This window comes from Anomalospiza imberbis, chromosome 11, assembly GCF_031753505.1.
Source record: "Anomalospiza imberbis isolate Cuckoo-Finch-1a 21T00152 chromosome 11, ASM3175350v1, whole genome shotgun sequence".
NCBI classification, from domain to species: Eukaryota; Metazoa; Chordata; class Aves; order Passeriformes; family Viduidae; genus Anomalospiza; species Anomalospiza imberbis.
In genome coordinates, this window is record NC_089691.1 from 22,258,749 (window position 1) to 22,286,170 (window position 27,422).

The following is a 27,422-nucleotide window of genomic DNA, read 5'->3' on the forward strand; positions in this document are numbered from 1 at the left end:
TTTGTAAGGCTTTTACCGGAAAGAAAAGTTTGGGCTTGTTCTGAAAGCCTTTCCTATGCTTAGATTGATCCAGTCAGGGAAGGCCACGTGTGGTGCCCAGTTTGCCACGATGGGCTCTGGTTCTGGAGCAGAGCAGCCAGCGCAGCTGCTCTGCCCCAGCCCAGAGCTCACATTCATTTCACTGCTTGGCTGGGTTCATTAACCTCTGCCTTTCGAGTCAAAGGAAAACACAAGAACTTGTTTTCTGGCTCAAGAACTTCCAGGCTTGGAGTTTATTTGTGCTCTGGGTTTGTGAAGTCTTCAGAAAAGCCTTTCAAGGGCAATGCTGAGTTCTCTCCTTGCATGAGTGATCCACAAGACAAGCTCCTTTCCACTTCCTTGCTTTTCTGGTTTGTTTTTTTTTCTTTTCATGAGATTTATGGAGATTTTGAATTAGCAGAAAAGAAAAAGAAGGGTGGAGAGTGGTTTGGCACGTGTACAGTCACTGATGGACAGAGACAGCTCTGCCATAACAACATCCAGTAAGGATTTGAATAAAGAAAAGGTAATTAAAACCACACGATTCTAAAACTTTATTTTCACATATGTCTGAAAATTTGTAAACGCCTCCCGGAGTCAAACTGGCACTAAAGATGTTTATAGCAGTATTTGAAATACACAATGCAAACCATCCAGCCCTTACCTGTGCTCCTTAACGTGTAACTGTTACTTATTCTATACATACATGGATGTGTAACTTCGTAGCTTTACATAATCTTCTTCTGGCTGGTGTTAATTGAATTTGTCATGCTTTTGGAATGCTAAAAAGATTTGCCTATGGGAATTTCTCTTCAGCTGTGAGTCAACAGTCAATTCTCTGGGTTTTGTTTTAGTCAGTGAGTCTTTATTAGAATAAACAAGATTACTGGCGGGGGAAATGTTCTCTCTGTCGGTGTTAGAAGGAGGGCTGGGGAGTGCCAGGGTGAGGAGCGGAGCTGAGCAGGGCTGGGTTAAACTGGCAGCAGTGCTGGGTGCACCTTCCTTTGCCCGTTTGTTTCTGGGTGGCTTGGTGCCCCTGGTGCTCTCCTCCCCACAGCAGCGCTGGCTGCTGCCAGGTGACACTTCTCTGCTGTTCTCCCTTGTCGGGATCTGTGATACTTAGATGCTCCCGAGATTGTAGAAAGTCTCTGTCTTTCAGCCCCGCTGCCAAAGAAGGACTCGTAATTCGTCTGTGCTGGTTTTCAAGGCTGTTTATTTCTTCTTATCTACAATATTTTCTCTCTGCCCTGCAGCAGGTCTGTCTTGCAGGATGGCGTGCGGGGCTCTGCCCCTCAGTGGGATGTTACAAACATTATGTACCAAAAACTACGTGTGCTATATTTACAATAATGAGCCAATACCTATCACCCATGTCGAACAGTGTGTCCCCAGCCCAAACCAACAGAAAAATGCCCACACCACAGTGAAACACGGAGGGCATGAAGAAGAAGAAAAAGGACAAGGCATGCTCAGTTTCCTCCATCCTGCCCCCTTTGAACCCCTTATCTAGAACCCTAAAATTCTACTTTTGCACCCGTGCCACACTAATTACTACTTATATCAAACACTCAGAGCTTGTAATTCATCCTGAAAGACTGAAAACTCTTTTCCATGGACAGAGATCAGAGACAGTGTCTCTCGGGGCTCTGTACAGGGGGTTCCTGACCCCTGCCAGGGTCCCAGACCTTCCAGGGCAGCCACAGGGATGTCCTGGATTCCCACACTCCCTCTGCTCTGGCTCTGCTCACCCGTGCTGTGGTGTCTGGTGGTGCTGGTTTTACTCCCCCAGTGATGGAATGCATCGGTTTCTACAGCCTCAGGGTTTGCAGCAGGTCGGAAGAGGTGCAGTATAGCAGCAATTTCAGTAATTTCTTTACTGGGATTCATTTTGCTGTTGTGTTTTGCATCTCCAGTTGCGTGGCCAGCTTGCAGGGTTGCGTTTGCTGGAGAACAGCCTTTCCCTCAGTACCTCCATAACGATGAGCTCCAAAACGTCCGTGGACTCGGGAGCTGTGTCAGCACCTGGGACAGAGGCAGGTGCTGGGAGCCAGGCGGGAGCTCCTGGGGCATTTCCATCTCGTGTTTGGGACTCCAGGCTCTATCCCCTGTGACACTGTAATCTCTACTCTGAGACCCGGTGTGGACACTGAAAGGCACGGGTGACTGGAGCAGGCTTTGGGGACACCCCATGGCTCTGCCCTGGGGACACGACCTCCTTTCTGCTGGCTCTCGTTGTTCCCAGCAGCTCCTGCTGTGCCGTGGTGCTGCTGCAGCTCTGCTTTCCCCCATCCTAGAGCAGGGGAGCTCCTGGGGCTGCCAGGGGAGCTTCTGGGGCTGCCAGGGGAGCTGGGCTCAGCCCCTCATTGCAGGGGCAGAGCTGGGTGTGTTCAGACGAGGCTGGGCTGATGTGGGGGGTGCTGGGCTGGCCAGGGGCACAGGGTGGGCACAGAGGTGGCTCTGGAGAGCATGCACAGGCCAGGAGCTGGGGTGGGCTCTGTGCCAGGCTGGCCCCACACCTGCAGCTGGAACCATTTCCCAGCAGGGCACTGCCCTCCTGCGGGGCTCCGGGATCCCATCTGCAGGGTCAGGGCTCTGGGATCCCATCTGCAGGGTCAGGGCTCTGGGATCCCATCTGCAGGGTCAGGGCTCTGGGATCCCATCTGCAGGGTCAGGGCTCCGGGATCCCATCTGCAGGGTCAGGGCTCTGGGATCCCATCTGCAGGGTCAGGGCTCTGGGATCCCATCTGCAGGGTCAGGGCTCTGGGATCCCATCTGCAGGGTCAGGGCTCCGGGATCCCATCTGGAGGGCTCCGGGATCCCATCTGCAGGGTCAGGGCTCCGGGATCCCATCTGCAGGGTCAGGGCTCTGGGATCCCATCTGCAGGGTCAGGGCTCTGGGATCCCATCTGCAGGGTCAGGGCTCTGGGATCCCATCTGGAGGGCTCCGGGATCCCATCTGCAGGGTCAGGGCTCTGGGATCCCATCTGGAGGGCTCCGGGATCCCATCTGCAGGCTCTGCAGGGCCAGTCTGCAGGGCCAGCTGTGGCCACAGCCCCAGCGGGCCCTGGCTCTCCCGCAGGATGTCCCTGCCCTGGGGGGCTGTGGCAGTGGGGGCTGGGGGGATGCTGCAGGGTAAAGCTGTGCAATGCCTGTTTGACAAGGAGGGTTCTGGGGCTGCCTGGGCACCTTCTGTACCTTTTGAGAGCAGATGTGATGCAGCCAAACAACCCAAGGGGTTTATTCCTGACCTGCTGGTTTCAGGCTGGACCTGGGAGCAGTGGCTGTGTGCAGGAGCTGTTGTAGCCCAGGGAAAGGAAAGTCACACAGCCAGAAAGGAAAACACGAGCTCTGTCTTGTGGCAGGGTTGGTTCAGAACAATTAAAGGGTAACAGAATAATAGGAAAAAGGCTTGAAATTACCTTGATGCATCTGCCATCCTCTCTCTCTGTGTTGGGTTCTGCTGCTGAATGGATAACCATGGACAGGGAGAGAGGGAGAAGTTCCAGCTCCTCCTCTGAGGCCAGCTCTGGGGACTGGAGTTCCCCGGGGCCATCTGAGTGAGGAGCAGGAAAATTTATGTCTTGATATGAAATAATCAGACCCTTTTGCATTGCTGGGCCCTTCTGTTCAAAAAAGAACAGATCTGTGAGTTTGTCTGGAGAATTGGACAAGTCTGGGACGTTTGTTCCAATTTGATTTTTATAGCTCTAGAGGGACACGATAACCAAGCAAGCCACAGACATTTCCATTTATGTTCTCCAAAAATAGTGGGAGGCAGCATGTGCTTCTGTACTAGAAGGATTATGTAGGTCAGCCTGGTTCTGAACCTGTTATTAAAAGTGACATTGCCAAAGAAAAAATCAACAGAAAATACAAGAAGCTTTGAGTAAGAACATCATAGGTACCCACTCTGTTTCGCCCCAGAAGGGTTCCTGAGGCACTGCTCAGCACTGTGCTTTCCTCTCCTCTCCTCCAGACCCTCTGCCAAATGATGGTGGTAAAAATCCCAGCTGCCATTCACCTGAAAGAAACAGATGTGGGAAAGTAGCATAAAAATGGATAACTGCCATAATGCTGATCATCTAGGGGAAATTCAGTGTGATTTTCGTGAATTATCTTTCATTTTCTTCGATGGCTGGGCTTGGGAGACCTCTGCAGCCTCTGGAAAATGTTCTGCCTTTCCTGAAAGCAGCCAGGAGATTGGAGGCATGATTGGGCAGTGAGTGCCCTGGCAGCAGGGCCGGGCTGGGTCTGCAGTGCCAGGGGTGGTAAGGGCAGGGCAGGGCAGGGCAGCACCTCATCTCCTCTGGGATCCACTCACGGCTAAAAGGGGCTGCTTGAAGGGCGGGCAGCTAAGAACAGGATTGAAACCTTGTCACCCTGATTTTTTAAGATTTTCTAAAGCCTTCTGAGTTTACATTTTGTAGCAAACTTTCTCACACAGCTTTCTGTAAATAAAATATTGGTTTGCATTTCTTCATAGAGGAGGAGAAATTTGATGGACTGGTAGTTTGTCCAGTGTCGTTGGAGAGGTGGCACGTTCACCAATCCACTGGCACCTTTGGAAAACTATAAATATTAGAGTCAGAAATAAACTGCCCCTTTCTACCTTCACAAGAGCAGAGGCGTGTGTCCTGTAGTGACAGAAACCACAAAGGGATTGTCAGGAACGGCTGGGTTTTTCGGCGCAGCCCGTTCTGAACCCCGGCAGTGCTGGCATCCCACCCTGCCCCTGGCAGAGGGGAGCTCTGCTCTCTCCTGCCCTTGCAGTGCTGGGCTTTGGGGAGCTCCAGCTGCTGCTGCCTCAGGTGGATTTAGGGGCAGCAATAACACGTGGCTAGGACTGAATTTCAAATGCAAACAGCGAGGGGATTTAACGGAGTCAGAGGAAGTTTTAACCTTACAGGGAGCAAACTGCTTCTGTTGGTTCCATTCCCTGCTACCGCCAGGTCTGGGCTTGTGCAAGGCACAGCCAGAGCCTCCCTGTACTCGTCATTTCAGACCATTTTTGAATGATTTGCTCTTGGTTGGGGTTTTTGTGACAGGTGCTCCAGCTGCAATCAGGCACCACTTTCAGAAGGCAGGAATGTAGATCTTTAGTGAAGCAACAGAAAATCCTGATTTCTGTTGGGCATGATCGTTTTCTTTTCCTTTTGGGGAATGTAGTGATGGGACAACTACAGTAAATTCCCCATAAACAGCTCTTGTGTTAATGAACAGATGAGATCCATTTGCATTTACCACATTTGAAAGCTGCCTGTGGCCTCATCATCCTTTGTCCTGATTATTGTGCCTTACATTTCATTTGGATTTTGGAAAAACCAGTTCTTGGAGTGGATGAAATCTTCCATCAAGAGGCAGTTTGTGCAATGCCATCCGTTGTGTGCCATAAACGTGGCTCTGTGCTACCTGCTCAGGCCTGGCTGTCGCTGCTGCCTGCAGTGCTTGGAGACTCTCGAGGACTGCAGCGTTCATTTACAGCTCCTCCTTTTGAACTCCTGCAAGTTTTACCCTGCCTCATCACTGTGCAGCAAGACTTTAGGGAGAGGTTTCTAACGAGCCCAGGTTCCTGTGGCCTGCTGTGACCCTTTTCCTGATGTGACCCTTTTCCTGATGTGACCCTTTAATTGGTGTGACCCTTTAATTGGTGTGACCCTTTAATTGATGTGACCCTTTTCCTGGTGTGACCCTTTTCCTGGTGTGACCCTTTAATTGAGGTGACCCTTTAATTGATGTGACCCTTTAATTGATGTGACCCTTTAATTGGTGTGACCCTTTTCCTGGTGTGACCCTTTAATTGGTGTGGCCCTTTAATTGGTGTGACCCTTTAATTGGTGTGACCCTTTAATTGGTGTGACCCTTTTCCTGGTGTGACCCTTTTCCTGGTGTGACCCTTTACTGGTGTGACCCTTTTATTGGTGTGACCCTTTAGTTGGTGTGACCCTTTAATTGATGTGACCCTTTTCCTGGTGTGACCCTTTAATTGGTGTGACCCTTTTCCTGGTGTGACCCTTTTCCTGGTGTGACCCTTTACTGGTGTGACCCTTTTATTGGTGTGACCCTTTAGTTGGTGTGACCCTTTAATTGATGTGACCCTTTTCCTGGTGTGACCCTTTAATTGGTGTGACCCTTTTCCTGGTGTGACCCTTTTCCTGGTGTGACCCTTTTCCTGGTGTGACCCTTTTCCTGGTGTGACCCTTTTATGGTGTGCCCCTTTTCTTTGCCTGCTGGGGCTGTAAAGCTCCAGAGCTGACTGTGATGTGGGGGTGCTCCTGGCCCCCTGGGGTGTCACCCAGGGTGCAGACCCAGCTGCCTGGCATTGCAGGGTGGCTGCTGGTAGTTACGGGATTCTCCTGGGTGTCTCCTGCCTGGCTGTCTGCAGCTGGCCCCGGAATGTCAGAGCAGGGTGAGCTGTGGATGCAGCCCCCGTGCCTGCGAGGTGCTCCTGGCACCCCCGTGAGCAGCCCGTGGCCCTCCCTGACCACAGCCCCAAACCCCGACCTGTGCAGCAGAGCTGCCCTCCTGCCACCTCAGAAACCCCCAAAATTACCTGCAGTGGAGAGGTCCTGCCAGAGCACCCCAGAGACTGTGTCTGAAAGCGTGAAGGGACGAAGGGATGGATGCTGGCCTGGGTTAGGAAGGTTTCTTCCCTTGCCCTCTCTGTCTGACAGACTTCTCCGTGAGCTGTGTGACAGCAAGGTGTCTTCTTGAAAGCTCAGACTGGGCCTGTGCAGAGCCACAGCACCTTAGGGCAGGAGAAGACCTTCAAGACCAAGCCCAGCCTCAGACCAAGTGCTTCCATGATGTGGTTGAGCCAGGGACCGGCGAAATGACTTGTATGATTTCAGAAGGTGAATGAGTGTTTATTTAAAAGTACTTTTTTTTTTTAATATAGAGAACATTGTGAACATTAATTCCATTGGTTCTAAAGTAAAAACATTTCACCTGATTGGCACATTGGACTTAGGTCAGTGTGGCAGAACATGTCTACAAACAATGTGAACGGAAAGCAAGATAACAGATTGTTTGCATTTTTCTCGGACTTTTTTCCAGGCTTAGCCTGGCAGCAATCTTTCTCTTTTTCTCTCTGACTGAACTGAGGATATCCACACTGCCACGGCACTGAAGCACATCGTGCACGATCTCCATTTGGTGCTGCTCTGTGCTCTCAGTCCCACCCGAGGTGATGGCCCAGGTGCTGGTTTTGGGGGCGACAGAGGAACCAGAAGTTTCCTTTCCCAAGGAATCAGCAAGTTTGGCGTCGTCATTCCGTGATTTACAAGGAGACCCTGAGGCACTGTTGGTATCCCGAGCTCTCCACGGGGCAGGAGCCTCTGCTCTGGGGCAGCACCGGCCCCACGTGCCATGGGGGGATGGCACCATCCAGCCCCCTGCCCTGCCCCACTGAGAGATGGAATTACTGTGGCACACATCCACTCCTTAATGAGCCTAATTCTGGGCACTTCCCTTCTCCATGATGTCGGGTTTTTTCCCCTCTCCTGATTTCGTGTTGTTCATCCTAATTTACCATGGAAACAGGAGATCTCTGAATTACATTTCCAGCACATCTTCTGTCCAGACAGGGTTTGAACTGGCTGCATCAACCACCACTTTTCAGATGATTGGAGAACCTTGATACAAAATTATGGGTGTTTTGCTATTTCAGTTTGAGTTCTGTTTCTGTCAAATGAAGGGAGGAAGAGCCAGAGAGAAAATTTGTCTGCAGAAAATACACTGCAGCCAAGATGAAATCCTCCCTGAAATAAGGAGGCACAAGTGGCATCTGCAGTAAAATCTCTGGGAAATTAACCCATCAAAGCATTCCAGGAGCACGGGGCTGACTCCCGGGAGTCATTTCCAGCTGTTAGCAGCAGGGTAATTTCACTTCAGCTCCTATTCCAGTGGCAGGCAGATACAGCCACTAGAATTTGGAAGTCACTGCCACCAAAGTCAACCTTTTCACCTTTGACAGTCTCATGGAAAGTGATTCAGGACTCCTCAGGCTCCGAGCTGGTCTGGAGCTGAGCGCTGCGGGAGGTGGGGGTTTGATTTTTACTTACTCTAATGGATTTATCTTTTCCTAAAATACATTTTAAAGCTTTTACATTTTTTCCCAAGGAAATAATTTCTGCTGGGTGCAGGAAAACACTGCGTAGCAGCCAGTTCAGACATGACAACAAGGAGCAAACCCCGGCAGGATTAATTCCCCTTCCTTCCTCGCATCTCCCCAGGAGCAGGAGTGACTTTGTGAGCTCTCCCTTGTGCACCCAGCAGTGCTTTCAGCAGCTGCAGGTGGTTCCTGGGAGCACTTCCAGAAGTCAGCTTGGCTCCACTGGGGTAGAGCAGAGCACAGAGGGGGGTGGCAGGCGGCTCCTCCCGAAGGTTTGCGGGACTGGGAGGCGGTTTTTTGGACATCCATCACCAGGAGCTCAGGAGCTGCTCCCTGGGGCTGTGTAGAAGAGGCAGGCAGCAGAAAGCTGTGTGTGAGAGCCCCTGTGTGTGCAGGTACAGCTCAGCAAGGGTGGGTGGCTCTGGTTATTTGGGAATTTCGTTGCCCCAGTCGCTGCTCCCCCAGCCCCAGGGAGCCCAGGGCCCCTAAAAGCACGGAGGGGATGGAGAGGCCCCGCTGCACCCAGCTCCATCCAGGAGGGTTCTGTGGGCTTTATTCTCACAGAAGGCAGGTCTCGTTTGCCAAGGACTAGGAGATGTTGGGAGGAATGGTAAAAAAGTAGCAAACAAAGCAGGAGATCCTAATGAGATATAATCTGTCTCAAAAAGTATTGATCAGGACCTGGTTTTGCCTGGCCAGCTTCAGAGCAGAGTTACAGCCTCAGGCAAGTCTTGTTGTGCATTTGTGTCCCTGGGCATCGCTCTCTCCCTCAGTTCCTCTTTTTTCCTCTTTAGTTTTGTTTTTCCTCTCTGGGTCAGTTTTTCTCTCTAGTTATTTTTTCCTCTCTGGTTTAGTTTTTCCTCTCGAGTTTCATTTCTTTCCCTGCCCAGTTTTAGTAGAAATTTCAGGCTGTTCTGAGTGTCTGCTTGAAAAAACAGTGCATCAGTCAGTCAGTCTTCTGGTTTGAAGCAGACCCTGCATCCCCTGCTGTGGAACTCTGGTTGCACCAGTGAAGCTCGGGCCCTCTCCAAAGGCACAGCTGATTTAGGGGATTGTTGAGCCCACAGAGCAGTGGGAGGGCATTGCTCAGGGCAGCATTTCAGCATCCCTGGGGACCTGCAGGCAGTGGGACTGGAGCTGTGCTAGAAGAGATGTTCTCCCTTTGTTCCTCCCACTTCTGCATTTCTCCTTGGTTTTGTCCTGCCTCTTCTCCTTGGGCTTGTGCCAAAACAGTCAGTGACATCTGGGCGGGCTCCGAGTGCCCCGAGGCTTCTGTTCCCTTTCTCCCTGGTAAATGTCTGCCCAGGTTTAGTTCTTTGGTGTGGAAAGGGACTTTCCTTGGGCCGAAGTCCTGTGCTTGCTCTGGAACGCGTTCTGTGAGGAGATGATGTAACCTGCGCTGTCTCTGCACCTGCCTTTACACATTTAATGTGCAAGTGCAGCTCTCTGCTCTGTTTTAGGTGTTAGTGATGCCTTCAGCTGTGGCAGGGGAAACACACAACACTGAACTCCATATTTTGGTAGGTAAAAAGTGTTTCCATTTCTCTTTCAACCATTGCCGAAATGCTTTTATTTCTTTTTAGAGAAGAATCTCATGGTTTTCACATGCTGTAGCTCAGATTGCAGCAAACTGTGCATCTCTAAGTTGGTGTGTTGGCTGGCTGCTCAATTAGTAGGAAAGTTCCATGCTAGTAATTAACAAGGATCTACCCAAAAAAGAGATGTCTCCTTGGCAGTGTAACTTTTCTGGAGAAAAGTAAAAAATATTGCATGAAAGGCTGAGGGAACTGCTCCAGATTTGCTTCCAGGATCTGTAAATCAGGCAGAGGATTTACATGTTCTGCTGTTTCAGCTGGAATTCGCCTCCTCCATCAGATTATTTTAGCATTTTGTGGATAGTACCAATTAAATTTTATCATCAAAGTAACTGTAATTTGAATAGGGCTCTTTTCCCAGTGTTAGAGGAATCAAGTTTGCATTTAAAATCTTTAAGAGATGCTCGGAGGGAGCAGGGCTCCTCCATGACTTTGGAAGTGCAGAAAATCAGGATTGTCCCCGTGTGTAGGGCTGTGCTGGCCTTTGGGAATTCCAGGGGTGCTGCAGCATGCAGCTGTGGGGCGGCCCCAGTGTCACCCACACATCGCTGGGTGGGTTTGGGACATCCCTGGGGCTCCAGGGGCAGCACTTCCAGCCTGGCTTTGGGGGAGGTGGGCATTCCCATCCCGGGCACGTCACTGCAAACGAGAGCGGCTCAACGGCTCTGTGGCTTCCCAGGGATTTCATGAATGCCTGGGTTTTGTGTTGTCCATTGTGTGTCCCAAGGCTCTCTGGGTGAGAAACCAACAGCTTGGTGGTGTTTTTTTGCATTTTCTGTGTTTGCAGAATGGAGGAATTTGGGGAGCTGTCCTCCCCTGTGCCATGGGGCTCTCACCCCCAGCTGGCAGAGCTCCTTCCCTCTCCCTGCCTTTGGGAAGCAGCGTTTTCCCAGCTCCTGACCTTCCTTCCCTGCTCTTTCACGTTCAGCCTTGCTGCTCCCCAGGTGTCCCTTCCCATCCCTCACCTGGCCTCGAAGCTCCCAGCTTCCAGCAGCAGCTCCTTCATTAACATTTGGAGTGTCTGATTCTTGCTCGTTATCAGCAGCATCCCGGGAGATGGCAAGAGAGACTGTGTAGGAGGGCGCTTTAAAAGCTTATCTGTAAAGCCACGATGTTTTTGTGATTTAAAAATTAAGTATGGATTAACAAATGGAGAACTGACACTGGGGAATGAAGACTGGAGAGAGGGAAAAGAGCATGACTCAACAAATTGCTTTATCACCATCGAGGGCAGCCGGGGCGGATGTGCAGGGGCTGCTCCGGAGCTCTGGCACTCAGCTCTTGCCTCAGCAGCTGTGCAGCCAACTTAATTAAAAACATCTATTTCCCCAGAATAAGAAGTTTGCAGAACAACTGAAAGTGAGTGGATTAAACAAGGCTCACTGGAATTTTGTGGATATTCTGCTTTCATCCTTTATTCTATTTTTTTTTTTGCACGGAACATTGCTTTGCTCTGAGAGAGGCATCCGGAAGGGCAAAAGTCAACTTCATGACTTGTAAATGGAGGTGCTTTTTCAGGAGAGCTCCCCTGGGGATGCAGGGTCTGTTCCAGTGTTGGACACGGCTCTGAGGGGTGAAGCAAGGACAGGGCAGGGAACGGCGCTGGGAAGGAGCTGGAGAACTCCTGAGGGAGCTGGGAAGGGGCTCAGCCTGGAGAAGAGGAGCTCAGGGGGACCTTGTGGCTCTGCACAGCTCCTGACAGGAGGGGACAGCCGGGGGGGTCGGGCTGTGCTCCAGGGAACAGGGACAGGAGGAGAGGGAACGGCCCCAGGCTGGGCTGGGGAGGCTCCGGGTGGATTTTGGGGACAATTCTTCATGGAAAGGGTGATCAGGCATTGGAAGGGCTGGTGGTGGAGTCCCCATCCCTGGAGGGGTTTGAAAGCCCTGTAGATGTGGCACCTGGGGACATGGGGCAGTGGTGGCCTTGGCAGAGCTGGGGAATGGCTGGATTCTGATCCTAGGGGGCTTTTCCAGCCTAAACCATTCCGTGATTCTGTGAGTGACAGAGCTCCCAGCCAGCCATGGTTTGTCAGAGCTCTGTGGGTGTCCCATCCCCAGATCCCAGCCCTGGAATGAGCTGTTCTGTGTGTGAGCTCTGAGAAAGAGAATTTTACATTGAAAATTCCACATTTTCTGTTAAAACAGAGGTGGTAGCAAAGCAGCTCCTCCGCAGAGCAAGTTCCCTGAGTAGGTAGACTTGGAATGCTAGAGAGGAATTGAATCAGTGGTGGCTGAGCTGTCTCTTCACTCTCTGTTTTGGAATCAATCTAATCAAGTTCTTTCAATATGCCATAATATTGGGAGAAATGATTAATACAAACCTTGGAAACTGAGGCGAAGCTTTGAAATTAATTTCAAATATTAAAAGTGTTAATCAAAGTGTTAATTTCCCTCACTCACATTGCAGTAGTTTTTGCAAAGTCAAGATAACTTTGGTCATCTTTTCCGACCACAAAATGAATTAAAGATAAAGAAGTGGATGTCTTATGTGAAATAGCAGTTAACATCTGTTTCCTTAGAAGTTACATTGATTTAATTACTTTTCATTTGTGTAACACTCAGAACATCATTTAAATTCCTCCATACAAGTCAGGCTCTTTTTAAGGGGAAATGTGTTGGCCCTTATCACTCATTCCACATTGGAGGAGCTGCAGCTCCCAAGGCCAGTCCTGGTGGGATGAGGAGCAGGCAGTGGGGTTTCAGTGGGGGAGCCCCATCCCGCAGCCCAGGGATTTGCAGAGGCAGCACAAACCCCTCTGCGTGGCACACAGAGGTTGGCAGCTCTGGAGTGGAGCTCTGGACCTCCTCAGCTCCATGGGATGTGCTAAATGTGGGATAATGCACCCTGCAGGTGCCTGGCAGGAGCTGGAGGGGGGCAGAGGGAAATTCATCTGCAAATAATAGAAGGAAATTCAATGAAGTTGACACTAATATGAGGAGTGTCCCACAGTAAGGGAAAGGGGCTCATTCAGCATAATTCTTCCTTATCCTGTCTTTGGCCTCGCTCTTTGGTCTTGTGAATCCCAGATTTCCTGGTGCTGCCTTGCCCTATCAAGATTCCACAAAAAAAAAAAAAAAAAAAAAAAAAAAAAAAAGCAGTGATAAAACTTTTTTGTGGCATAAAAATTGTATAAAGATTGATTGATTGATTGATTGGAGGCTGTGACCTCATTTCTGGTGCATTAATATTTTGACTCTTCGAAGTTCTTGCTGTAAAGTGTATTTCCTTGGGTTTATTCTTGGTGTAGCACAGTGCAGCTTCTCCTACATTGTCACAGGTCTGGACACCCAGTTCATAAAATTAGGACTGCAGCACCAAGGAAATGGAGGCTTTAAAGATTGATTAGGTTTTTGGAAGCTTTTAGGGCGGTGTGGGCTTTCCTGGAGGGATGGTTCCTGCAGCAATCCCTGTTCAGTTAAACACTCTGGGCACTCTGGATATGGGCAAATATTTCCTAGGTCTCTCAAGTCCAGCATCAAATTAAGAGAATCCCCCTGTCTTTAATGGGCTGCTCATTGGAAAGGCTCTTTGGCAGGCAGTCAGTGAAGAGCTCCGTGCTGAGATCACCCGGGAATATCCATAGTCCATCTCTTCTGAGGCTTCCCGGGAGAAGCAAGCTGGTGAACAGGGAGTGGGGCTGGAGAGACCTTAGAGCCCGTCCAGAGCCACCCCTGCCAGGGCAGGGACACCTCCCACTGTCCCAGCTGCTCCAGCCCTGTCCCCAGCTGAGTGCTGGTGTCTGGCTGGGATCTGACAGGAGATTTTCCATGAGGTAAGGCACTGCTGGATGGATCCTGGAGTGCCTTCCCAGAGCTCGCTCCTACCTCCTGTGGCTTTTACAGCCTCTGGTGGCAGAGCTCCATGAAACTGAGCGGCTCATGCCCGGGCAGCGCAGGGGCTGGGCTTTGCCAGGCTGCAGGAGTGGTTTTATTGAACTATATTGCATTTTTAGTACTCATTTGAGAGAGGGTCATTAAGGCTCAGCCGAGTACATTAAGAACATTACTCCAGTGTGAAGGAGATGGGGATTATGAGAAGGCCTAGAAAAGACCAGGGAATTACAGAGTTCTGTTTCTATTTTCCATTTCCCTGTGTGAGGGCTGGGACAGAACCTGTTCAAACAATTCCCAGCTTTGCTGAATGTGCCTGTTTTGAGTCCCAGAAGAACAGTGATCACTGTGTGAGCTCCCAGCAATGACCTTGGGCGTGAATCTGGAGGCAAAATGTGCTGCAGCAAGGGAGGAGTAACCCAAACCCAGGTGGGCCCTGCCAAAACCTGGTTTGGCATGGCAGTGATCCCAGCTGGCCCTGCAGGTCTGACCCAGGGGCAGGGATGGGGAGCAGCGTGGGGCTGGTTACAGAAGTGTCCCCTGCGGTCCAACTCTTCAGCCCTATTTCGACCCTTTGTGGGCCTTGTTCCGTGTCCCTGATCTATTGCAGAGCTTTTGTAAGCCTGGCACTGGGCTTAGAGTGAAAGAATTTTGTCGTGCTGTAAATGCTGGTCTCTTCTTGGGTGGAAAAAGGAGGAAACGTGTTTCCTTCCAAAATTTGCTATCAAAGATCCCTTCTCCTCCCTGCCCTCCCACGGAGATGTCTCAGTGTCCTTGCTGCTCCCTGGATTTGTCACTCTCTGAAGAGGTGACAGGTCTTTGATGCCCTGACACAGCAGCCCCAGCCGTGCCGTTATCTGGGAGCAGCTGAAACGCCGTGTTCCTTCCCCGAGACAAAGCGGATTGGGAACGTGGGAACGCTCCAGCCCGCTGTTAGAAAAGCTTCATCGCTGGAGCTCACCCTGTGCTCGCAGTGTGTAATGATTCATTACCCAGAGGTGGCACTGCCACTGCTGGGGGGGATATCCCTGCAGGAGCAGCCCGGCCCTGAGCAGCTCCCTGAACCCCAGAGCTCCCAGCTCAGAGCTGGCAGGAAATCCCTTCCGCAAGGAGCCAGGGCTGCTGCAGGGCTGGGCTGGGCAGCCTGGCACCCAGGGGAGCAGGGCACGGCTGCCCCTGTGCCCTAGAGAGGCGAGAGAGTGACCTGCAGGGCTCCATGGAGGGGACAGGGCTGCAGAGACAGCGCTGACCGAGGGTGCCTGGAGCTGTCCAGGGCAGGGAACGGCGCTGGGAAGGGGCTGGAGAACTCCTGAGGGAGCTGGGAAGGGGCTCAGCCTGGAGAAAAGGAGCTCAGGGGGACCTTGTGGCTCTGCACAGCTCCTGACAGGAGGGGACAGCCAGGGGGTCGGGCTGTGCTCCAGGGAACAGGGACAGGAGGAGAGGGAACGGCCCCAGGCTGGGCTGGGGAGGCTCAGGGTGGATTTTGGGGACAGTTCTTCATGGAAAGGTGGTGAGGCATTGGAAGGGCTGGTGGTGGAGTGCCCATCCTGGGTTTAAAAGCCCTTGTGGCACTTAGGGACATGGGGCAGTGGTGGCCTTGGCAGAGCTGGGGAATGGCTGGACTCAATGATCTTAGAGATCTTTTCCAACACTTCTGTGATTCTGCCTTAACCCCAGCACTTCCAGGAAAGCAGGGGCCGTTTCCCCAGCTGGTTTCTCTGTCGGTTCCCTGGAATGCAATCTGCTTTCCCAGGGATCAAACCTCATGTCAGGAGCAGCCCCTCTGGGCTGGGACAGCAGGGGCCATGGGCTGCTCCAGGGAGCCTCTGTCCCCTCCGGGCTGGGCTCCTCCAGCCTGTCCAGGGCCAGCAGCAGGGGCTGCTTCCCGTGCTTCTGCTGCAGAATTTCCCTCTCTTGCCAGTGGGGAGGGTTTCTGCAGCAGCTGCAGGCTGCCTCTCCCAGCTGCTGTTTGTTGGAGCAGGGTCCTGAGCTCTCCCTGCCTTCAGGGGGAATTTGGGGGCTTTGTTTGTGTCTCAGGGGGCTCTGGCCCTGCTGGGAGGGCTCTGCCAGTGCTGATCCTGCTCAGGATGCTCTAGAGCTGCGCTCAGGCTCTGCAAGGACAGGGCTGAGGCTCGGAGGGGACCAGGGGGTGGTGCTGGGCTCCCAGCTGGGTCTCAGGGGGCTGTCCCAGCCGTGCCAGTTCTGGGATTCTGTTCTGTCCTGGCAGGATTTGGGGGTTTGTGCTGTTTGAGATCAGACCAAATGCTTTTCCCCTGGGGTGGTTCGTGCCATGGCTCAGCAGGTGCCCCTAGGTCAGGATCCCACAGGATCCCCCAGATCTCCAGTCTCAGTCCTTCCACCCTAACCCAGGGCCTGAATCTGGGGTCTCTCTTTCCTCCTGGTTGTTAGAAGCAGGTGAAAGACAGGACTGACAGCATAAATAAAGGTGTTCAGCTCAGGAGCCTCCTGCTCTGGGCCTGTCAGAGAAAACGGGGAATGGTTCATCCGTTTAGGGTTGGAAATGGTTCATCCATTTCGGGGTTTTCTTCTTGGTTCCCTGCAATCCCATCTCCCTCCAAGGAGTGACTTTCATTGTCAGGTGGATCCCAGAGCCCTTCTGAGCAGGGCTCTGCCCCAGGCCAGCTCCTGGGAGCACTCCTGGCATGGAGCTGCACCAACAAAAGGGATTTAAATGTTCTATCTTCCGTTGCTTTTTCCTGCATGGCTGCACTGTGTGGCCCCCAATGCACCTTTGTAGCAGATTTTGGGAAGCCAAAAGCTCCCGATCCCTTCTGCAGCCAAGCCCTGGGCTGAGCCTGTTCTCACTCCTGGTTCCTAGGCACAGGCAGCTCCTGCTCCTGCAGCACATCCTCATTTTCCTTCTCTTCTGCCTCACAAACAGAGCTTTCCTACATCTCTCAAAGTCATCTTACACCACTCTTATAATTTAATTTAGTGTTCCCAAGGAGAGTCTTAATTTTTGGTATATTGCTGGAGTTTAACTGCCATAATAAAGGACAATTTTGAGGTGATAAAACACACCAGGAATGTCATTAAATATGCAGCAAAGGTCTGACACGATGGAATTAAGCATTAATGAATAACATACTAGAAATATTAGTCTTCCATATTAGTTTAGGTGTTCTGTTGTTGGGTTATGATGAGGGCTAATGGGAAAAAATGAAACAATAAACAAAATTAGTGAAAATGAAATTTCCAAGTGATTCAGTAGCTTCTTCATGTGTAGAAAGTTTCTGAGTTAAAGCTGTTGGGTATCCACAGGGATCCTTTTCCTTGGATAAATTGTTGTCATTCCACGTGTTAATGCAATTTTATTATTGGTGCACTTTCCATTTTTACAATTGAATTACCATACTCTGGAGCTGTAATTTCAATCCGAGCCCATGTGCAGATCAGGGCAGTTGTAAACTTCTTTTACTGCCATAAGCAAGGACTTTGTAGCTCTTGGCAAGCAGGAGAGTGAGCACTGGTAGGGAGCAGGACATTAATTGTTCTAGTGAAGAACCAGCCAATCCAGAGCCTCATCAGGACTTTGATTTAGAACCCGAGGGCCCAGCTGGCATTTCTGGGTCTCTCTACAGGCCTTGTTTTAACCTGAAGTCTTTTTTCTTGAGGACCCTGCACACTGTGTGCTGGTTTGGCCTCTCCATTTGTTTTCCCTGCAGTGTGTGCTCTGTGCCCAGAATGTTCCAGTTCCCAGCCCTGTGTTTGTGGGTGCTGCAGAATGAGCCAGCCTCACCAACCCCTCGCAGCCCCCTCTGAACCTGCCTTGCCTGGTCTCACTGGGGGGCAGAATAAATCAGTTTATTCCCACTTCTGGCTGCACGGCGTGGCAGGAGCTTTCCTGTCCCTCAGCTCAGTTCCACGGGCCGGAATTCCTTTGGGGTGCAAGGGGCAGAGCTGGGGCTGGGGCAGATGCCCCGGGCATCTCCTGGGCTCTGCATCCCAGGAGATGGGCTGGAGCTCTTGGATAAATCCCAGGGATCTCGTGTTGGGAGTGTTCTGGTGGGCTCAGAGCAGCCCCTGGTGAGCTCCCACGCTGGTGGCACCTTGTCCCATGAAGGGACAGGGAATATTCCACACCCAGGTCAGGATCACTTTGTTCTCCTGGTTTATTGTGCAGGTTTGGGAATGGGACTGGAAATCTTCCTACACTCGAATCATTTCCTGAAGATCTCATTGTTTCTTGTGAGGCTGGTGGCAGGTCCTGGAATGTGGGTTCATTCTGGTTTTTAGCTAAACATAAACCAAAGCTGGCCCTAAACCCCTCCCTGGGACGTGGCTGCTGCAGCAGAGCCACGTGTGAGTCACAGATGGATTTCCTCTGGCTTTGAGCATTTGGTGGGTTTGTGTCACTTGTTTGAACAACTCCGTCCCTGCTGAGGAGTTTGGTGCAGCCCCAGCTGCATTTCAGGACTATAAAATGATCTTTTGTCATTCTGGATATTTGGGATGTGATTCTGCTTTATCAGGGAACTCTCCTCAATTGTGCTATCCAGATTTTCACATGGGGAGGATCCTGACTTCTTCAAACTCCGTTTTCAGCGTTACTGCCACTGGTTTCTCATCTGCAGAATACGGGAGGTTTACAAGTCAAATTCATTGCAGCTCATAAATTGTATATGCAGGGAATGGCAGGAAATGCCAGAACCCAGGAGATAGAAAATGTACAATGAACTGGAGAAAACCTACTGTGTGCCTTTAAGGTTCATTTTGTTTCTTCCCCAGTTAACTCCCCTCCTTTGGCTCCCCAAACTCCAGTTGAAGTGCTTGACTGATTTATTTCCCCTTGTGTGGTGTGGGGTCCTGCCTTTGGAGCATCGTGGGGGCACAGCAGCTCCCTGGCAGGCTCTCTCTGAGGGATCAGAGCTCTCCTGCACTTTTAATTTTGATTAAGACAGAGTCTTGGTACCATCTGTACTTAACCTGAGCTTTTCTCAGCCCTCCCAACACTCCATCGTTAAAATCCCCATCTTGGGGTGTTTCCTGGTGGTGGGCAGTGAGGGAGCTCCTGGAATCGCTGCCAGCGGACGAGCAGCTGAGCTGTGCCAGGGGCCTTGTCTGTTCCTCCCAGAACTCTGATAAACATCCAGGAGGCAGCTCGTGGCGGCTGCTAATTTTAAAGGAATGTATTAATCAAATTAATTGAGAGTTCCTTTTAATAATCACCAGCACCAACATAACTTCGCGACATGACGTTTCCAGTGTTGCCAAAAGTGATTCCCCCCAAAAGGATCTCTGCAGATCAATCAGCTGAAAAAGTGTTGAATTGTCTCTTTTGCTACCTGATAATCCAATTAAGTGGTGATAAAAAAAGCAGCTCCTGGAGAACTTCGGGGAGGCACAATAACTTGCCCAGTGCTGTAGCAGAAGCCAAACAGCACCCAGCCATGGGCATCCATGGTACTGGAGCAGCTCTGCCTTCCCAGCTCGGGCATCCCCAAAGCCAGCACGGCCTGCTGGGTGCCAGCTCCGGCTGCAGAGAGCCCACTGTCCCAGGCTGCTCCAAGCCCTGGCCAGCCTGGCCTTGGGCACCGCCAGGGGTCCAGGGGCAGCCCCAGCTGCTCTGGATGTGTCAGAGCAGCCCCTGCTCAGCCTTGGGGTGTCTTTGCTCCCAGGCTCTCATCCCTGGCCAGGCACTTTGTGCTGCTTGGAGCATTTGTCACTTCTCCAGGCCACCAGGGGTAATGAATTACTGCAGGAATCCTGTGACAAGATCCTGAATTTGCAACTTTCGTGTTTTTACCACCTAATTCCCCCAGAGGTTTTCCCTCAGAAGTGCTGTGAGTGAACCTGACAGTTTCAATAACTGTGCACGTGTTTCCTGTTGTGCTGGAATGTGGAATGAGGCCATGAAAGCTGAATTTATTCCACTGTGCCTTTTGGACAACAGACACCCAATTCCCCAGGCACTCTGCTTGCCAAGGGGTGACACAGGGCACACTGATGTTTGCCATTTGTGTCATTCCTCCTTGCCATTTAGCCTTAATTCCTTTAGCAGAGGTGGTGCCAAGGCTAGCAGGGCACCATGGCATCTGCTCCTCTTGGGAAAGCCCTCCCACTGCCTGTGGGATCCCTGCCAAGTGGGACATTTTGGGAGAGCTGGAGAACACTGCTCGTGGCCTTGGGTTCATTCTGTCTAAATTTGACTGGGGAAAATAGAGCATGTAAAACTGTTCAGATTTCTGAACTCGCTGGCAGTGACACTTTCAATCTTCATTTTAAATGAAGTTTATTTTTAAAACTCAGTAGTGTTTGCTTTTAAAGGAAAAAAAAAAAAGTTGCAGAAAGTCCAGGTTGTGATAATTGTGAAACAAAATGAAATGTTTTATGTGAGCCAGAGAAAAACTTGGGGGTTATTATTCTCCTTTATTCTCTTCCAGCCTTTCCTGTTCACTGTTCCATTTCTCCCCACGAAACAATGGTTTTCCCTCCTGAGCCTTTGGAGCAGCCAGCCCAGCAGAGCTCCTCTGCCTCCAGGCAGCTGCAGCTCAGCTTCTCTCTGTCGAAAACCAGGCAAAGCGAGGCTGACCTGCTTTGTGAGGGGCTCGGGGATGGGCACAGGAGCTGCATTTCACCATTTCCAAGCAGGAGTTTGGTTTTCCCAGCTGGTTTTTCCTTGGTTCTCTCCAGGTTTGCTTTGCCCTGGGATGAGGAGGATGCTCCGGGGCTTGAGCCTCCTCCTCCTCCTCCTCCTCCTCCTCCTCCAGGTCCTTCACCCTCCAACACCTTCTCCAGTGCTTCAATTACCAGGACTTTTAAATTTGGGTTTTAAAGCCTATCTGTGAATCTCTCCCTTGTCCTTCTGCTTTTTAATTAACTCATCCCCACTGCTGGTTTTTATGAGGAGCTCTGATACGTTATTAATTAACGCACTGTGCACTGTGGTGAGCAGGTTGGTATCAAAGATGCCGTAAAAGATGAAAGTGATTACTACTGAGAAATAAAATAATTAAGGCAGAAGTTGTGTTTTCATGTGCCAGCAACAACCAGAATGTCAGTGGAGATGGGATTTTTAATTTTTTTTTAAACAAACTAGACAGCTGTAATATGGGAACTGTGCTAAAAGCGGGTGGGTTTTGGTCTGGCTGTAGGTGCCTGTGGCTGGGCTTATGCTCTTTGCTGTGTTCTCTGGGTGTTTATGAGAAGTCCCTTTCACAGACCTTGTCTGAGGTTTCACTGTTGGTGTCTCTCCATCCTGTTCGGTGGTGGGCACTGGAATGCATAGGGGTTTTCTTGCACAGTGTGGCTTTTGCCCATATCTCAACTTTGGCTGTTCCTGTTCCAGGTAAGTCCAGTGCAAGCATTTTCCCCCAGTAGCCCTCAAGCTGCAAAATCAAAAAGAATCTCAGCCCTTCACTGAGATAGACCTGCCCAGTACCCTGTCAGTACCTTCTGCCTCTCAGCCTGTTGTTAGGGGGTTTATTCATCAGTTTAGGCTTGTTCAGGTTGCTGTTGTATCCTGCTTTAATTCCTCTCCTTTTCATCCTTCCACTACCCCTTTCTTTGCTTATTTTGCTGTTCTGCAGTGGGCTGGTGTTGCCCTGATTTTTAAAAGTGTTAAGTTTTCTTTTATAGTTCTTTTGAAAGTTTTAAAGATCTCATAAAACTCCTTCAGCCTTCTGATAATGTTTGCATATTCGAGAGTCAGAGTTCCCACACAATTTCATGTATAAATAAAATAGTTTATATATTTCTCTGTGGGTAGAGAGAAATGATTGATTAATCTTTAGACCAGTGTAGTTAGAGAAGTAGTAATTCCATCCCCCAATCCACAGTCACCTTTGGAATTCTATAAATCCAGATGTTTGAATAAAACTAGCTTTTTTTCTCTTTTAAACTTACCAAGCTTCTGTGTACTCATTTCGTGTCCAGTAACAGGTTGGGCACAGTCTGTGTCATGCCTGACCCTGCCAGCCATGCAGACTGTGCTATCAGAGCAGGAATTGCATGGATCCCTCAGGATGTGGCCATGGAGAGCTGGAAGGGCAGTGATCCCTGGGAGAGCTCCTCCCCTCCAGGCTCCCCTCTGGGCCGTGCGTTCCCCACTGCCTTTGCTGGGCTCTCTGACGTTTCCCGGCCCTGCTCTGAAGGTCCCTTTGTGCTCTGCTCTCTGGCACAGGTGGGCTCTGCATCGCCCAGTCCCTGAAGATCCCCCAGGACCGCAAGGACAAGAGCATCGACTTCGACAGGATCATCCGGCAGCTGCTGGAGACGCCCAATGCCAGGGCCATCGTCATCTTCGCCAACGACGAGGACATCAGGTAAGGCTTGGTCCCATCCCCTGGGCTCTGCCGGGGAGGGAGAGCCGGGGAAAGGCCTGTGGTGGGAGCCACACGGGGATATGTGGCGCTGGGAATGTGGGGAAGCACCAGGCACGAGGCTGCTGCTGCCTGGCTCGTGGGTGCTGGAGAATGGGGACCAGGATCTGGGAGCTTTTCCTGGCATGGGGTTACTTGTGTTGGGTGGCAGAGCTGACCTTTCCTCCCAGAGGAATTACAAACACGCCCCCCTCTCCAGGCTCATTCTCCTTGCCGTAATTCATTAATTCAGTCTATTTTATGGCAAATGAAAGTTAATAGTGATAAAGTGACTTGGATGCTCAAGGTTAAACCACATGGAATGGGCTCATAAAATAACACAAAGAATATTTTATATTTCATGACTCACTTGCGTATTCTGGGTCCAGAATTTGAAATTAGTTTAAAATTGTGATGGAATCACCAGTTGCTGAGAGGCCTGGTCCCACAAAACGAGACAAAAAGAACTTAGGGAAAAATTTCAGTAAAGTCAATGGAAAAACTCTTGAGTTTTAGTGGAATCAATAACTCAGTCATGGGATATAGGGTGAATTTGAAGAGAAGTCCCATTGGTGCTGCATGGTTCATGGGATGGTTTGGGTTGGGAAGGACCTTTGGAGATCATCCAGTTCCATCCTTTGCTGGCCCAGGCTGCCCAGAGCCCTGGTGATACAGAGAGTCCCAGCCCCTGAGCCCTGCTGGGTTCAGGAATGTGCTTGGACACCTCTGAGCCCGTCGGGTGCAGCCGCTCTGCCATTCCACCCCCATTTCCTGGGGCAGCCCCACGTTTTGGTGAAATCCCGTTGCAAACCACGCGTTCCTTTCCACAGGCAGATCCTGGCGGCCGCCAAGAGGGCGGATCAGGTGGGACATTTCCTGTGGGTGGGCTCGGACACGTGGGGCTCCAAGGTGAGCCCGCTGCTGCAGCAGGAGGACGTGGCCGAGGGAGCCATCACCATCCTGCCCAAGAGAGCCACCATCGAGGGTAAGAGCCTGCCCCTCCCTGCCCCTGCTCCTGCCTGTCCTCCCCAGGCTCTGGGGATGCTCCTGTGGGCACACACAGGTCCAGGCCCCTGGAATGCATCTCCACCTCCTCATTTCTCCGTGAATGTCCTCCTGTGGAAACTCGAAGCTGATTCCCAGCTCTGGAAGTCTCGGGGTCTGGGTGTTGAGGTGACCCCAAGAGTGTAAAAGTCCTCATTTCCCAGCCGTGCAACCAAAGAAGGAGTCTGAATGCGCAGGGTCAGCTTCTCAAGGATGTTTATTTTCCCTTATCTAGAACATTCTGTCTCTGCCCTGCTGAGCTCTGTCCAGCAGGTCGGCCATGGCATTCTGTCTGTCCTCAGGGCGGTGTTCACATTTTATACCCAAAACTCCGTGTGCCATGTTTGCAATAACGTGCCAATGTCTGTCATTGATGTTGGACAGTGTGTCTGTACCTTAAACCAACAGAAAAGTGTCACCATCACAGCAAGACATGGAGGGCAAGGAGAAGGAGGAGAAGGCCAGGACATGCCCAAATCCCTCCATCTTGTCCCCTGAACCCCATTCTAAAAACCCCAAAATTCTACTTTTCCACCCTGTGTTAATTCAACTACCACACTACTCAAACCCTTGTGGCTTGTAATTCCTCACACAGAGTTGGCAGTTTTTCCCACGGGCTAAAATGGAAGCCACAGGTGTTTTTGACTTGGTGTCAAGGTCTCCGAGCCCCTGCCAGGGTCTGGAGCCAGCCAGGGCAGCCAGAGGGATGTCCTGGACTCCCACATGGAAGGAGCTACCAGCAGCTGCTTGTCAGACCTGATTTCAGAGCTTGGGAGGGTGTGACAGGGCTTTATCCCTGGAAAGGAAAACCCAGCTGATCTGAGCCTCTCCTGTGCATGCAGGGGAGGGAGCTTCTTGGGCAATTCGGGTCTCCTTTCTGAAACAGAGGAGTTTTCTACTCAAGGACTAAAACTTCATTTTTCGATCAGTGGTTTCCATTTAAACTCAACTTTTATTTCAGATCAAGCACTATATTTATCCATATTGCTTGTGTGCTTCAGAAATAGCCACACCTGTACAGATGCATGTGTATGGTGAATTTAGGGAAACTTGTTTTGCTGAATGATTTGTTTTGTTTCTTTCTCAACTTTTCTTTGTGCTCTCAAGTGTTTGGTGTCTGATCTCACCTCAGTTTGTTAATCCTGTTGTGGGTGAAGATGCTTCAGCATCCACATGGCTTCCTCTGGGCACCACAGGTTGGTCAGAGTCTGTGTTCTCTGAACACAGAGGAAAAGTTGTTTCCAGGGGAGGCACTGAGCAGAGAAACCCAACTCCCCTGCTGGCCCAGTCCTTGAACACGCTGCCCACATTAAAATGGATTCTGGTGTCTTCGCTCCCTGGAAAACCAAATATTTGCATTTTTCCTGTGCTTGCACTCCCTGCTCATGAGTTATTCCTCTCAGGTAGATCATCTGCTTCATTCTTTTACATTTTTAGCCCCCCGAGGCACTCTTGGATGTTGTTTCTCCGTAAATACAGAAAGTTGACAGACAATGAGAAGTGGTTTGTTTCTGAAAAGCAGGATATTTTAATAAGCTTTTCACACTGCCTGTATTCATCCCTGAGGGTTTCTGACACAGAAACGCAAATTCTGTCAACAGTACACAGAAACAAAAACTTCCCACGTTTGTTTGTTTTAAAATATTTTCCTTTTATGTTACACATTAAACCCCTCATGGGAAGCATGAGGGGGTTTTGGACGCAATGAGTGAGGATGGCAGAGTGGGAGAGCTCAGGTGTAGAAAGTCAGTTAAATTAGAGGTATGAATATCAGTGTATTTGCTGTACCTGCAAAAAAAAAGTGTTTCTTGAGCCTGCAAATATCTCCTGGTTCAGTGGAGAAGAGCCTGGAGTAGCCTGGGTGCATTTTGCACTCGTAACCACATAGGCTGGGGGATTACTGTGGTGCCTAAATGACATTTTGCCTACAAATCCCTGTACCTGAGGTGTCCTTCAGGAGCAGACACACGTGTTGGGGTCTGTGTGTTCCTTCCTGGGAAGGAAAAGCCTGGGCAGAGTGGGAGCTGTGCCGGGGAGGGGGGCAGGCCGAGATGCCCCTGTGCAGAGCAGAGGGCTCCTGCCTGCTCCCTGGCCACTCCAGGGGCTCGGGCTGGTTCCTGCCCTTCCCAGCCCCATCCAGCCATCCCTGAATGCCATCTGGATGTGCCATCTGCTCCTGCTGGCATGGGCTGGAGGGGCAGTTCAGGGAGCAGAGCTCATCCCGGTGCTGCTGGAGCAGTTCAGCTCCCGCGTTCCCCTTTCAGGCTGACCCCATGTCTGTCCCATTCCCCAGGAGAGCAGCCAGTGGATGTGTCAGGAACCCCCAGGCTTTGGTGCTTCCATGCCCAGGGAGGCCCTGATCCCCCTGGATTGCTGCCTTCCCCGTGCCCAGGCTGCTGAAGGTGGTTCTGCTTTCCTTTCTGTCCTCTGAATTTCATTTGGCCACGAGACCCAGAGAAAGGAATTGGACATTTTAATGTCACTCGTTCATCATCCAGAAATGAACATCTAAAATTCAGCAACGCACTGCTTTAGATGAGGGCATAAAATAGAAGAAATAAAGCACCTTGGTTTTCCCTGCAAACAGAAGGAGCCAAGCTGCAGGAGCAGGCTGGAGCTCGGTGCCCTGAGCAGGGCCCAGCCCAGCTCCTTCCCATGCAGCATCCCGGGGCTCCAGGGCAGGGCCACAGCTCAATTCCCACTGCATTTAGTGAGAACTCTGTGCTGGAGTCATTAATTAAGGGGTTGCCCTTGTTTTACTCCCCAAAAGCATATTGTCTTTTTTTCCCTTTCATCGCTGTCTCAAGCAGCATTTGGGATATGTTGGAAGAAGGTTCCTGAGAAACCTTGCTCAAGCAGAGAGAGCACTGCAGCTCACGTGCCTTGACCTGAATATTGACACTGCCTCTGCCATGTAAAGTGAATAATGTTTGGCTGATCAGCCAGGGTGCCTTCAGCTGCACAGGCAGCGGGTGTGCCTGCGAGCCCAGGGGTGCATGGCACTCATGGATTAGCAGGGTTTGTCTGCAGGGCTGCTGCTCACACAGATCCTAAGCTGAAACACTCATTGTACAGAAAAAAAAAAAAAAAAAAAAAAAGCATTTTTCAAATCATTCTTCCCCCGCAGCCATGGCTTCAGGTCAAAATACAGGTGTGAAGTGCAGGTGTGCTGTGGTTTTACACCTGTGCACACAGGCACCAGCTGATGTTCCTGCTTTTCTGATAGTGGGGATATCCCAGCAGCCTATGACTCCAGAGGGGGCCTGAAGTGTTTGGCTTTTTGTAGGATCAGGCCCCAGATCCACAGATACTTGTCTTGGTACTTGATGTCACTCTTGGGACAGAATTTTCTTTGCCACAGTCCCATGGGGGGGATTTAGGAAATCATTAGATGAACAGAATTCATTCCTCTTAAGTCAGTCTTAATATAGCCTGATTGTGTTTGATGTAATTATGCTGAAAGGATAAAGTTGCATTTTATTTGCATAATTGCAGTAGACAGTGAGTCAGAGAAGTGCACATGAAAGAGGAAACACTCCTTGGCAAGTTGGGAACACGCTCCAGTGCCAGCCCAGCCAGGTACAGGGAACTTGAAAGGCTTGGAGAGGCTTTCAGAGGGAAAAGGGAGATTGTATGTATTTATTTTGCTGTTTGTTTGTTTGTTCAGAGAGCAGCTGTGCAGCAGGATGCTGTACCCTGCTCCTTGGTGCTCTGTGCTGGGCCCTCCTGACACCAGAGGAGATTCCCTAGCCTCATCCTGAGTCCCAGAAGTTGTTTTCCTCTTAACCTCAGCTGTGAGGGATCTGCTCACCTCTTCCTCCCTCTGGTTCCTCTCCCTTTTGCTGTGCAGGGTTTGTGGAGTGGGCAGCTCCCAGCTGCTGCAGTCAGTGTTAGGCTGAGCCCTGCAGAGCTCTGGGGTTTGCTCTCCTGTCTCCCTCCAGAAGGCTCTTCCTGCCCTTGTTTGTTGAGGCCAGTGTTTACTGCATAATAATACTTGTAAAATACTTCCCTTTGGATTTTTATCTGTTTGTTTACAGCCTGGTGCAGGCTCTTTTCTACTTCTCTGTTGTTCTCCAGCTTTTTCTGTGTCCCTGGGGCGTGAGCCATGTGCTTTGGAGAGGAACTGGGATGGAAAGATGTGGCTCCAGGGGTTTGTTCTGTGGGGCTGCAGCCTGGCTGGAGCAGAGCCCAGGAACACCACAAGCCAGAGGGGACCCCAATCCCTTGAGAAGAGGCACAAGAGGTGTAGCTTGGACCATCACCCCAGATCTGCTGACTCCCCCAGCACGTGCCTGAGTTCTCCTCTCATCCCCCTGAGCTGTTTTCCCTCCCACTCTGCTGAGGGGCTCCAGCTCTGGGCTCCTTGTCCCCTCCAGGCTGGCTGGGGCAGGGGGACAGGGCAGTGCTGGGGTGCTCTCAGGGTCTCTATGTCTCTGGGTGTTGAGGTGACCCCAAGAGTGTAAAAGTCCTCGTTTCCCAGCCCGTGCAGCCAAAGAAGGAGTC

At 50.8% G+C, this 27,422-nt stretch overlaps 1 protein-coding gene across 3 annotated transcripts in view; it reads left to right on the forward strand.

The window, feature by feature from the left end:
• Positions 1-27,422, forward strand: part of GRM7 (glutamate metabotropic receptor 7) — a 217,072-nt gene that overhangs the window by 97,962 nt on the left and 91,688 nt on the right. For all 3 annotated transcript variants that reach the window (XM_068202387.1, XM_068202385.1, XM_068202386.1), the window contains exons 3-4: positions 21,698-21,839; positions 22,706-22,860. In XM_068202387.1, coding sequence (XP_068058488.1) covers positions 21,698-21,839; positions 22,706-22,860 — 297 coding nt within the window. The remainder of the gene's footprint in view (positions 1-21,697; positions 21,840-22,705; positions 22,861-27,422) is intronic.